This window comes from Dasypus novemcinctus, chromosome 26 (genome assembly GCF_030445035.2).
Source record: "Dasypus novemcinctus isolate mDasNov1 chromosome 26, mDasNov1.1.hap2, whole genome shotgun sequence".
NCBI lineage: Eukaryota > Metazoa > Chordata > Mammalia > Cingulata > Dasypodidae > Dasypus > Dasypus novemcinctus.
The window spans coordinates 8,965,846-8,979,759 of record NC_080698.1 but is presented as its reverse complement, the minus strand read 5'-3'; the positions used below and the strand labels follow the sequence as shown (position 1 = coordinate 8,979,759).

At 36.1% G+C, this 13,914-nt stretch overlaps 1 protein-coding gene across 7 annotated transcripts in view; it reads left to right on the top strand.

Annotated features, from left to right (window-relative positions):
* The window catches only part of MAP4 (microtubule associated protein 4), a 255,102-nt gene that overhangs the window by 82,452 nt on the left and 158,736 nt on the right, over nucleotides 1-13,914 (top strand). For all 7 annotated transcript variants that reach the window (XM_071212051.1, XM_071212054.1, XM_071212053.1 and 4 more), the window contains exon 2: nucleotides 5,792-6,029. In XM_071212051.1, the coding sequence (XP_071068152.1) occupies nucleotides 5,807-6,029 (223 nt within the window). In that variant the 5' untranslated portion in view covers nucleotides 5,792-5,806. The remainder of the gene's footprint in view (nucleotides 1-5,791; nucleotides 6,030-13,914) is intronic.

Below are 13,914 nucleotides of genomic sequence, written 5' to 3'. Positions count from 1 at the left end.
AGGGGGAAATCCAATTATTTTTCATGGAATCCATTAGCATTAGAATTTGTCAGGCTTTTAAAATTTTCTCTCATCAGTCATTTTCTGAGTTTTCCCTGGTGGGATCTTGAATATCAGAGCCTTCAGGCTTTGGGTGGAGCATGGAACAGTCCCATCGGTGTACTATGAATGGGCTAGAGGGGTGACGTTAGGTACTGATGGTTTTAATAGAAATTGATTTAAAACTTCCTTAAAAAAAAAGATTTATTTCTTCCTCTTCCTGTTTTTAAGTATTTTTATTTTAATGTATTTAATTTTTACAGTTATGTCTTTTCCCATTATAATGGACTACTTTCACAAGACAAACAGTAATATGAAGAAAAAAACATTTACTTTAATGATCACAAAGAGAGGAATGTTGAAACCACTATGTGTATTTGTGGATTTATGTCTTTCTCCCTTTAGTTCTATCAGTTTTTGTTTCATGTGTTTTGAAGCTCTTTTGTTAGGGCATAGATACTTAGATTTTATGTCTTTTTGATAACTTGACTCTTTTATCATTATGTAGATCCCTCTTCATTCCTAGTAATATTTCCTGTTCTGAAGTTTATTTTGTCTTCCATTAATACAGCCATTCCACCTTCCTTTTGATTAGTATTTGCATGGTGTATCTTTGTCTATCCTTTTACTTTCAGCACATTTCTTTTTTAATATTTAATAAAAGTGGGTTTCTTCTGGACAGCCTATAGGTGGGTCTTACTTTTTTATCCATTCTGAAGATCTCTGTCTTTTAATCAGTGGGCTTAGACTATTTATATTTAATGTAATTTTTAAAAAAAGATTTATTATTTATTATTTATTTATTTCTCCCCGCCCCCCCCCCCCCCGTTGTCTGTTCTCTGTGTCTATTTGCTGTGTCTTCTTTGTCCGCTTCTGTTGTTGTCAGCGGCACGGGAATCTGTGTTTCTTTTTGTTGCATCATCTTGTGTCAGCTCTCCGTGTGTGCAGCACCATTCTTGGGCAGGCTGCACTTTGTTTTGCGCTAGGCGGCTCTCCTTACGGGGCGCACTCCTTGTGCGTGGGGCTCCCCTATGCCGTGGACACCCCTGCGTGGCAGGGCACTCCTTGTGCACATCAGCACTGCGCATGGGCCAGCTCCACACGGGTCAAGGAGACCCGGGGTTTGAACCGCAAACCTCCCACATGGTAGATGGATGCCCTAACCACTGGGCCAAGTCTGCCACCTTAATGTAATTATTTACTTTCAACTACCTGGATATAGTTAGATTTAAATCTATCATCTTGTAAGTTGCTTTCAGTTTGTTCCATCTGTTCCATTTTACTTTCTCTGACTGCTTTTGGATTAATGGAATAATGTTTTATAATTTCATTTTATCTCCATTATTGGCTTATTATTCATAGCTCTTCTTAAAATGCTTATTTTTGGGGAGAGCTAGTGTAACTCAGTGGTTGAGCGCTGGCTTCCCACATACAAGGTCCCAAGTTGAATCTCTGGTCCCAGTACCTCAAAAAAAAAGCTTATTTTTAATGAGATCATATAAAGAGGGTTTTCTCATATTTGGATTCATATGCTCTAATAATCCACCCGGCCCCCACCCCCCACCCCTTAGATGGCTCCCTCATCTGTTAGCTCATTGTTTTTGTGGGTTTTTTTTTGCTCATTGTCTGTCTGTTTCTTCTTTAGGAGGTACGGGAAACCAGACCTGGGACCTCCCCATGTGGGAGATGGGCGCCCAACTGCTTGAGCCACATTCACTCCCTGCTCATTTTGGTTTTGCTCATTGTCTGCTCATTGTTGTTAGTTTTTTCTCATTATCTGCTTGTTTTTTCTCATCTACCCAATGTCTGCTGGTGGTTTGTCTTCTCTAGGACCCAGGACCCCCCATGTGGAAGGTGGGCACCCAACTGCCTGAGCCACATCCATTCCCCCTGATAATCCTTAACTTTCTCAGTCTAAATGTCTTACTGGCATGGGAGAATTATCAAATAAAACAACAATGCCAAATTAATCATGCTTGAACCTTTCTGCAAAAGACTCAAATTAAGCAGCAAAAAGATTATTCTTTTTCTAAGTCTTTGCAATTTCAAAACAAGAAACAATCAATACACTAGTAGGGTTCAAGTTTAAGAAAACTAGTTACCAGATCATACTATTAATCCCTAAAACTAAAATGCTTCATACAATTACAGAATTACTTGTTTTTTTCAGCTTGCATGGAAATTGTTTGCTTCTCATTTGGGACAGGTACCACTTCTGAATAATGATATTTAAGTAGTGACATTAACAACCAGTCATATATAATAGACAACATTAGTCATTAGTAAACCAAAATTTTGATTACAAATTGATGAATCTGTAGCTTTTGTAACTGTGTTTAGCTTCAAAACATAATACTGGGAATAAAATACTTGTAGGATGATTAAAAAAAAAATTGATTTGTATCCAGTTCATTTCACTGAGAAATGTATGTTTTTATTCAACTGTGTTTTCTTTTTGGTTTTTAATTGTCTATATTTTCAATTATTAAATATACAAAATAAAGTTTAAAAATTTTAAAAAACAAAACAAAAAATAAAATACTTGTAAAATGTGTTAAATAATTCAAAACAAGCTGTTATGAACACATTGCTTAAGTTTGTGTATGGATGGTGACGTGATGTTGCTATGACAGAAAGATATAAAGACTTTAGCATCAGAGAATTTATGTTAAAAAATCTATGATTTAAGTAATCCTTTGTTTTAGTCACAGAGAAACATTCATGTAAAAGGTGGACTAGAGCTGAAGTCCACATTAAATGGTGTTATAAAAATGGGAAATCCAGTTAAATCCAAGCCACTTTAGTTCCTTTGCTTTGAACTTCATATGTGAGGTAGTAGAATCAGAATACCAGTCTGCCGTTGGAAACTGAAATGTTAGCTATCCAGAGGAAAATTTTAATAGTATGTGAATTATTATTTTTATATGTTCATTGAAAGATAATTATTGATTTAAAAAATGGTTTACTTAATTGACATTTTTTTTAACACCTAAATGAACTTAGTCAAATTGCAAGATTTTCATTGACAGAGTTTATGGCTTCAAAGCAAAAATTTGGCTTTGGAAAAGTAAAGTTAGAAATGAATTATTAGTGAAGTTTAGTTCTTTTTACTTCTTTTTTAGGAGTCAGATTTTATCAAAAATTAGTAGTGCAACAACTTCTTCATTATTTTGAAATACTGGATATGATTTAGGAATCTGTTAGCATCATCATAGGAAATTTATCACTTGTGTTTTGAGAAAAAAAATCAGAGAAACAGGCTTTTCTGTCACCCTTTTGTTTGAATGTGATTTCTCATCAATGAGGACCATCTAGAACTTTAAAAGATCTTCATAGAAAGTCTTGACTAGGAATTATGGTAGCAATTGGAAACCTGATATTAATAAGTTAGCTCTTTTATTTTAGCAAATGTTTCACAACAGTGTAAGATGTTGGTGGTGGGGAGGTGTATGGGAGCCTTGTGTAATGTTATGCATGTTTGTTTTTTTTATATTCACAAATTTTACTATACATTTATTGCTTATGTTCACATATGAGTGATATACTTCAATAAAGTTTTATTTTAAAAAAACTACGCTCCGGTGTGTGAGTGAAACTTTAAAAAAAAGGTTCATGGAAGCAGGCTCAAATTTATTATATTTTTTAAAATATTCAGAAGTCTGAAAAATCAGAATTTAATATCTTTCTAAAACTTGATATTTGTTTTTTCTTATAATATAAAGAATATATAATGAATGTTTTCACCAAGCGCCGCATAATATCAATAAACCCCTTTTAGCATTCCATGTGCTGGAGAAATGTTATCCTTTTCTTTCTAGGCATTTGCTAGAGGCGGTAGGACTTGTTACTGAGCTGTTTCCCCTCTGTACTTTATTTTCTGTAGTAGAATTGAGTTTATAATCTATGCTAGTCTGGTTTATAATCCCACCCCCACCCCCCGCCCAAGCACCAGAAACTGAACTGGGCCCTTCCATGTGAGAGGCAGATGCCCATGCTTGAGCCATATTTATTCCCTGCTCGTTTTGTTTTTGCCCACTGTCTGCTTGTTGTCTGCTTCATTGTTTGTCTTCTTTAAGAGACCCAAGGCCTCCCGTGCCCATGCTTGAGCCATATTTATTCCCTGCTCGTTTTGTTTTTGCCCACTGTCTGCTTGTTGTGTTTTTGCTTGTTGTCTGCTTCATTGTTTGTCTTCTTTGAGAACCCAAGGCCTCCCGTGTGGGGTGGGTGCCCAACTGCCTGAGCCACAACTGCTCTCATGACTTGGCCCTTGAGCTCCCATGGTATCACTCTCCTACCTTTTACAGCATTGAAGCATATAGCAAAGCCTTTTAGGTGTTGGATTTGGGAATTGGGGGTAGCATGAATTCTGATTTTTTAGAGTTCTGAAAGTATTTGCTTTGTCCATATCTTGTAATGTGGTAGCCTCACAGCTTGATCCTATGGGGGAAACTTAAAAAGAAGTAACTCCTGAAAAAGGTCTATAACTTTCGTATTTGTAACACAGAAGGATGGTGTAAATGAGAGGAAGGGAATGTGTGGGAATAGAGATGAAGAGTATGGAAGGAGGGTCTGACCCTTAAGTAGCTTGAAGCATAGTAAATTTTGACTTAAAAATTTGGGTTGGGGAGAAGGGAGAAAGACTTATGTATTAATTGAGATTCTTTGGTTGCAAGCAACAGAAATAAAGTTTACTTAGTAATTAGGTGAATGAAAGATTTATTGGAAGATCACTCACTTAGGTTTGAGAAAGAAATCAACCGGCATGACTGAACAGCTACTGCTTGTGTGTCTGCTTTCCAGGGTGTAGCTGTGAAATGGTCCTGTACCCACTATACGCTTGCTGCTTTTTTGTTTGGCCTGACTCTGGTCATGTGTCAAACCCTGTTGGTGTGTGTGTTAGTGTATATGAGAAAGAGAGCGGCAGAAACCTTTCTCAGCGGACAGAAGCAGTAGCCATTATTCTTTGCAACTAAGCATGACTGTTTGACTTACGTTTATGTAGTCAAAAATTTAGCTCAAAGTTTTCCTTATCCTTATCAGTATCTTGGAGTGTCTAATAAATTAGACTCCTTGAGAGCAGAGATAGTACCCTGCATATCTTTTTGTTTCCTACTTTGCTCTGCATGTAGTAGGTGCTTAATTTATTATAAGCTCTTTATCTATTTTACTACATTATTTTTCTGTATTTTCAAGTTTATTCACTTAAAACTTTGCCTATAGTAGACAGAAAAGTTAAGAGTATGTGAATTGAAATCAAAAGTCCTGACTTGAGTAAAACACGGTAAAATAAGTGTGCCTCTTCTAACTCTAAAATGTTAGACTCCCCCCCCCCCCCCCCAGTTGTTTGCACTCACTGTCTGCTCTCTATGTCTGTTTGCTGTGTGTTTATCTTCTTTTTTGGAGGCACTGGGAACTGAAGGCGGGACCTCCCGTGTGGGAGGGAGGCACCCAATGGCTTGAGTCATCTCTGCTCCCTGCTTGTTGCATCTCTCATTATGTTTCCTTGTTGTGTCTCTTAGTTGCATCATCTCTTGTGTCAGCTCACTGTCTTGCTCATCTTTAGGAGGCATCAGGAACCAAACCCAGGCTTCTGTGTGATAGGCAGGCACCCAACTGCTTGAGCCACATCTGCTTCCCTGAAATTTTAGATTTTTATTTTTCTTTATTTAAAACAGCTGACAAGGATTTCTAGGAATGTTTTTCCCTTTGCAGTGCTCATGATGTGAGATATCTTTTTCCTTTAACCTTGCAGTTGCAGTGGTGCAGAATGGCTGACCTCAGTCTTGCAGATGCATTATCCGATCCATCTCCAGAAATTGAGGAAGAGATAAAGCGGGACTTTATTGCCACACTGGAGGCAGAGCCATTTGATGATGTTGTGGGAGAAACTGTTGGGAAAACAGACTATATTCCTCTCCTGGATGTTGATGAAAAAACTGGGAATTCGGAGTCAAAGAAGAAACCGTGCTCAGATACTAGCCAGGTTGAAGGTAAATATTTTAAGCCAAACTGGATATATATGTTACAAATCTTGCTTTGTTTAGAAAGTAGATTAGAGATTATGTTCTGGGTCATAATCTTGGAAACCTTGAAGAAATTGAGCTAAATTTTAGTATAGACTAGTAACTTTATTTTTATCTAAATTTCTTTATTAAAGACCAAGAAGGTATGTTTATTACCCTTTAGTTGAGTGTGTGTTTATGAAGTTCACTTTTAACACTAAATATTTCCTATAACATTTCAACTGTAGTATAATTTGCTTAACTTTCTAAATCAAGATTTCTGTTGTGTCTACTCTTTGAAAGAAGCTTTGTAAAGTTACGTACCATACATAAATTCTGTGCCATACATAAAGACTTAATTTAGAATGGAATCAGTTGCTTTTTATTGTCCTTGGATGAATTCAGATCAGGAATAAAGCATGGATTAAACCCTGTAAAAGAGATCTGCTGCTTTTATATATTACTGGATCAGATTTCATAATATTTGTTTGAAAATTTTTGTATCTATATCCTTGAGAGGTACTGGTCTGTAGTCATCTTTTCTAATAACATCTTTGTGCAGTTTTAGAATCAATGTCATTCTGACCTTATAAAAAGACTTGAGAAGTATTCTCTCCTCTTCTGTATTCTAGAATAGCTTGCATAGAATTGATATTTTTTTCTTCTTTGAATGTTTGATATAATTCTTAGAAAAGCCATGTGGTTTTGGAGTTTTCTTTGATAGGTTTTTAATTAAGAATTCAATTTTTAAAAAGATTTAGGATTACAGCATATCTGTTTCTTCTCAAGTTAGCTTTGGTAGTTTATATCTTTCAAGGAATTGATCCTTTACATCTTAGATGTTGAGTTTATGGACATAAAATTGTAATGTTAACCTTATTATTCTCTTTAATGTCTGTAAGATTCATTTTCATATCCCTCTTTCATTCCTTATATTGATAATTTGTATCTTCTCTTTTCCCTTGATCAGTCTTGATAGAGGTTTATCAATTATATTGACCTTTTTAAAGATCCAGCTTTTGGTTTCATTGATTTTTCTGGGTTTTTTTTTGTTTTCATTTTCTTTTTGTATCACTATTACTTCTTTCCATCTGCTTACTTTCAGTTGATTTGCCCTTTTTTGGGGGGGGGAGGTTTACGGTGGCAGCTTAGATAATTGATTTGAGACCATTCTTCTAATGCAAGCATTTAATACTATAAATTTCCCTCTAATCATAACCTTAGCTAATAGGGTTTTAAAAAATATATTTTTTTAGTTTATTTTTTAAAGATACATAGATCACACAAAATGTTATATTAAAAAAATATAGAAGGTTCCCATATACCCCACTCCCCACACCCCCCACTTTTCTCACATCAACAACTTTCATTAGTGTGGTACATTCTGTGCATTTAATGAATACACTTTGAAGCACTGCTACATAGCATGGATTATGGTTTACATTGTAGTTTACACTCTCTCCCAGTCCATTCAGTAGGTTATGGCAGGATAGATAATGTCCTGCATCTGTCCCTGCAGTGTCATTCAGGACAACTCCAGGTCTCGAAAATGCCCCCATAATACACCTCTTTTTTTTCCCTCTCCCTGCTTTCAGCAACTCCTGTCTCCACATCGATGATGTAATTTCTTCCCTTGCTAGAATCACAATAATTCTATAGTAGATACCAGTAATTCCACTCTAGTGCATATTTTATTCTGAGAACTCTGGGATGGTGATGACCATTCTACCTCTTAATCGAGAGGGGGCTTCGATCCCACATGGCTGATGGATGGGACTCTCCTGCTTGCAGTTGTAGACTCAGTTCCTAGGGGTGGTGGCAGTCCATCCTCACTTAGGTTTTGATATGTTTTGTGTTTTTTTTCATTCTATTACAAATATTTTCTAATTTCCTTTTTTACTTCAATTCCATTGTGATCAGAAGACATCCTTTGAGATTTTGAATTATTTAAATATGTGGACATTTGTTTTATGGCTTAGAATATGATTTGTTTTGGTCAATGTTCTATGAGCACTTGAAATAATGTGCATTGTGCTGTTATTGGATGGTGTATTCTATCCACGCTAATTAGGTCTAGTTAGTTGACAGTGTAGTTAAAATTTTCTATGTCCTTAATATTTTGTCTACTTGTTGTAATAGTTTCTGAGAGAGGAGTGTTAAAGTCTCCTTCGTATATTTGTTTTTCCCTCTAATTCTATCATTTTTGAGCTCTGTTGGTAGGTATATATACATGTAGTGTTTTGTCACTTTGAGTTGACCCTTTTATTCATTATGTAAATATCCTTCTATATCTCCAGCAATATTCCTTGTTCTGAAGTATAATTTGTTTTGTATTAATAGAGCCACTCCGGTTTCCTTTTGGTTAGTTTGCATGATATAGCTTTCTCCATCCTTCTACTTTCAAGCTATTTCTTTTATTAAAAATGGGTTTCTTCAGACACAAAGTACTACATATTGTTTGACTCATTTATTTAAATTGTAAGTTTAAATAAATTTATAGAGAAGAAATTAGATGTGTATGGCAGGGGAGAGATAGAGGAATTGAAAGGTAACTGCTAAGGGGTAGGGGAGTTTTTCTTTCTTGGAGTAATGAAAATGCTCTAATATTGATTGTGGCAATGACTGTACAACTCTGTGATTATACCAAAACCCCTTGAATGTATACTTTGATGGATTATATGGTATATGAAGATATCTCAATAAAATTGGTTTTAAATAAAGTAGGTTTCTTATGTAGGTGAGAATTGCTTTCTAAAAAATCCAATCTGGTTATCTCTTTCTTTTAATTGACATGTTTAGACTATTTTTCCTTAATATAATTATTGATATGGTTGGATTTAAATCTGTCTTCTCTATCATCTAGTCACTTTTTATTTGTTCTACCTGTTCTTCAGTTTTTCTTTTTCTGCCTGCATTTGGATTAATTGAATGTTTTTTATGATTGTATTTTCTCTCTAGTATTGGTTTATTCTGCATATTTCTTTTTTTCTCTTTTTTTCTCTCTCTCTCTCTTTTTTTTTTTTTGATGTTCTGGGGCAGGGGATTGAACCCCAGCCCTTGTATGTGGGAAGCCCATGCTCCACCACTGTGCCGCATTGGCTCCCCTGAGTTGTTTTTTTTCATTTGTTTGCTTGTTGTTTTTTTTTGTTTTGTTTTGTTTTGTTTTGTTTTTAGGAGGCACTGGGACCTCCCATGTGGGAAGCAGGCACTCAACTGCTTGAGCCACATCTGTTCCCCTGCATATTTCTTTTTAAAATTGTTCTAATTTGAGCTAGAGTTTACAGCGTACATCTTTAATTTATCCCAGTTTATAAAATAGTAAACTCCAATTTTTCTTTTACCTTTTGTGTTATGATTGTTAAATACTTAATTTATATATGTTGGTTTTTTTCTTGTTTGTTTTAAAGGAGGTACTGGGTATTGAACCCAAGACCTTATACATGGAAGGCAGGCACTCAACCACTGAGCTACATCTGTACCCCTATATGTTATTAACTCACAATATATGGTTATGATTTTTCTTTAGAGAGTCAATTACCCTTTAGATCAGGGATTCTTAAAAGGGGTCTGTGAGTTTGAATTGAAATTCAAAAAACATTATTCTTGTGGGGAAGTGTTGGTGGGGGTATGATATGTTTATTAAATAATACACAATACAGTGTGGACTTAGTAAGGGGTCCATGGTTTTCACCTGACAGGAAAAGCGGTCGGTGAAGCAAAAAAAAGGTTAAGGAGACCCGTTTTAGAGTGATTAAAAATAAGAAAAAATGTCTTCTACATTTAGTCTACTATTATTATTATTATGATTTATTTTATTTTACCATTTTTGGCTCTCTCTTTGTATAAATCCGTATTTCTATCTGGTACCATACTCCTTCTGCATATAGAACTTCCTTTAACATTTATAGCACAGGTCTGCTGGCAATGAATTATTTCAGCTTTTGTTTGTTAGGGTGGATGTGAGGTTGCTTCTAGTTTTCTACAGCCTACATGTAGAAATATGCACTGCCATTAAATATGCTTTTGTTTTGAAAAGGGAAGGAATTGTGTACATGTAATTTGTTAATCTGTTAAAAAAGAGTAATACAAAGTTTATAACAAAAACATAATGAAATTCTATGTTGCTAATATTTTTTCTATACAAGTTTCCTAAAGATTTTTTGTGGAAAGCTTATATAGAGATAAAGAATAGGAGAGCTGGCTGTTTGGAGACATAGAACACGTAAGCTTCCTCCTTTGGTCTTGTAGAAATCTTATACAGTTCTCAGTGAAAGGGGACTTCTCTGCCATGAGTGTGACTTTACTAGATTATCTGACTGATGTTTTTGCTAAAATGACAGGTTTTATATTTGTATTTTACTTGATGAGGGCATAGTAAATGAGATGTTCTTTCATTAGAAGTGATGAAAGGACCCTTGACTGCGTTATTTTTATGTTTCATTATATATCCAACTTTTTAATTTGATTTTGCTCTTGTGGGAGATTCAATAAGCTGCCACTGGTGCTCTCGATGTGATTTTACAGCAAGGCCACTTAGGCCAAACTGTGGGGGTTTACCAGCCATTTTTCCGCATCTAGATATAGAAAGGGCAGTTGAGTGGGTTACCCATAATAGAACTCTTTGGATGATGATGTGTTTGTTTTTGTTTGTTTTTTCTTTGTTTTAATTCTTAAATGTCCACTCTAATTGCCCTCAAAAACTGCAAGGCAAGAAAGCAGGCTTGCCTTTATTCCACTACACAAAGTAGAAAAAACTGCTTTTTTCCTTCAGGTGAAGAAAGCCCCATGTCTGGCTGCACATCTTGGCAAGTGGGAGTGTGGACCAGATTTTAGATCCCACAACTTCCTTGGTTGGGTTCCCTTGTGCAACATATAAGCTGCACAAAAATACGTGGTGGTTTTGCAAGGAGGAGTCCCTATAAAGATGGTCATGCAACAAACTTGTCCTTTGTTAATGTCTAAGACAGTTAATAGGAACTAAAAATTGTGCTATAACAATATGTAGCTGTAGGCGTGCACAGAGGTGCATCAGGGCCAATTAATAACAAGTAGTAAAAGAGTTGGCACAAGAATGAGCCTATGCTGATGGCAGGTCTCAGCCTCTTTTTCTTGTGCTTCTTAATCCACAACCTAGAATTTCTTTTATATATTTTAATTTTAGGGTTCTGGATAAAATGCCATTGCTTAAAAAAAAAGTTTGAAAAGTTCCTCAGACCTATTTATACTGCATATGCCTTTCAGGATCAAGAAGGGTATTCATGACACTCTCTCACTGGGATAGTGATAACCTAGACATCAAAGCCTACATATTTGCAGCTCTAGAGGAATGTCTGCTTGCTCTTTGTCATCAGAGCAGAGTTGAGCAGCATGGCAAATTCTGCCTGGGTTCACAGTCACCTGCTAGATTCTAGGGAAAATGACCTTGCAAAATAGATTATGATAATGCTTTCTTTGCTTCAGTTTTATTCTCAATCCTAAAGAGTTGTTGTAATTAGAGAAAATAAAAATAATCCAATACAAAAGCCATGAAGAAAATGTTTTCTTTGTTTTCTTCTTAAAGATTTTATTTATTTATCCCCTGCCCCATTGTCTGCTCTTTGGGTGCATTTGCTTGTGTGTTTTCAGTGTCTGCTTTTATTCTCATTAGGCGGCTCTGGAAACTAATCCTGGAACCTTCCAGAGTGGGCGAGAGGTGATCATTCTCTTCGCCACCTCAACTCCCTGTTCTGTTACATCTCTCATTGTCTCTCCTGTGTGTCTCGTTGCATCATCTTACTGCGCCAGCTCTCGGCGTTGGCCGGCAGTCTTTAACGGGGCAGCATTCCCATGTGGGGTGTACCCCCGTGTGGCCCAGCACTCCTCATGGGCCAGCTTGCCTTCACCAGGAAACCCTGGCATCGAACCCTGGACCTCCTGTATGGTAGACAGGAGCCCAACTGCTAGAGCCACATCCGTTTCCCAAATATGTTTCCTTAAGGTATCAACTGTTTACAGTTTGATATTTATCTTTTTAGACCTTTTATTTACAAACATTTGTAACTATATAACTTTAATTTAAATGTGGTCATACTGTAAATATTGTGCCATTTTCTTTTTTCAGCTAATAATGTGTCTTGGAGGACTGTCCATTTAAATACACATAGCTGCATCATTTTTTTTAACCTTTTTTTAAAAATAATTTCAAACTTGCAGGACAATTGCAAAAATAATACAAACCCCATATGGAAAATTCCCAGCATCACCCCCACATACACATCAGATACCATATCTACCAATTTTAACATTTTGCTAACTTTGCTGTTATTATTCTGTGTCTCTCCCAGCCTGCCTGCCTTTTTCTTTCTTTCCATCCTTCCTCCTTCCCTTCCTTCCTCCCTCCCTTCCTTCACAGGTTGCACATATCATACTTCTTGAACACATAATACTTCCATGTACATTTCCTACAAACAAGAATATTCACTTACATAGTTACTGTAAGTGCAATTATCAAGTTAACTTTGAGAAATTTGGTGTTCATATAAAGCTTATATTTTTTATTCCAATTTTTTCTTATGTCCCAGTAATGTCCTTTTGAGACTTTTCTCCTCCATTCTTATATCCCATCCACTATCATGTATTGCATTTAATTGTCATTTCTTCAGTTTCCCTTCCTTCCTTCCTTTCTTATAAATAACATGAACTTTCCCATCTCAACTACTCACAAGCATACCATTCAGTGAGATTAATCACATTCATTCACAATGTTGCATTATTCTCACCATCATCCATCATTATAACTTCTCCTTCAACCCAAACAGAAACTCCTATACCAGAAGTTCTTAATCTTTTTTTTTCCCATGGACCCCTTTACTAGTCAGGTGAAAACCATGGACCTCTTACTAAGTCCACACTATACATACTGTGTATTATTTAACATCACACCCGTACCAACACATCCCCACAAGAATACCGATTTTTAAAATTTCAATTCAAGCTCACTGACCCCTTGTTAAGAACCCCTGCTTTATACTCATTTTGCAGTAACTCCCCATTGCCCTGCAAATCTCTGCGTATGCTTATTCTTCAGTATTTTCTTTGTGGTTACCATGGACCTTAAATCTTGCACCTAAATTTTTATTACAGTCTCATTTGCTTTGATAGCAACTTAACAACTTCAGTAGCATACACTGTATTTCTATAATCCTCTGCTCCCCCCCATCTTTATGTCCCCCATCTTTATCACAAATTACTTATTTTTACTTTATGAATCCAAAACCACTGGTTTATCATCACATTTTATGCATTTGCTTTTTAAATCTGTAGGAAGTAAAAAATAGAGTTACAAATAAAAAATGCAGTAGCACTAGTATTTACCCATGCCATTATATTTACTAGAGATCATTTACTCTTCATGTGTCTTCAGTTGAGTGTCATGTCCTTTCCCTTCAATCCACAGAACACCATTTAGCATTTCTTGTAGGGCTGATCTACTGGTGAAGATGCTACCAAGTAGAAGGAGGTTCTTTTCTCCCGATGTGTCTTTAAAGCCAATTTCTGAGACACTGGGGTTTTGTAGAAAGAAAAAATTTGTTTGGTTGTGGAAGCAAAATAGGTCGGTTGCTGCTTCTCTGATTTGCAGAAATTCTAATATTTACCATTAGGGTGCTAATGAATAACTGGGTAGAACTGGATGCAGGTTCCTTCATTAATAAACATTAAGGGATTGAACAAGCTATGGGTGGACCCCAGACCCAGGGAAGTTACAAAGTTACAATCATTTTCAGAGGTCAAGGCTCTGAGATAGGAAAGTACAGAGTAGAGGTCAGTCACAAGGTTTTCCATGTGGATATTAAACAGGAGAGGGTAGAGTAGTTACCATCCCAGTAGTAAACAT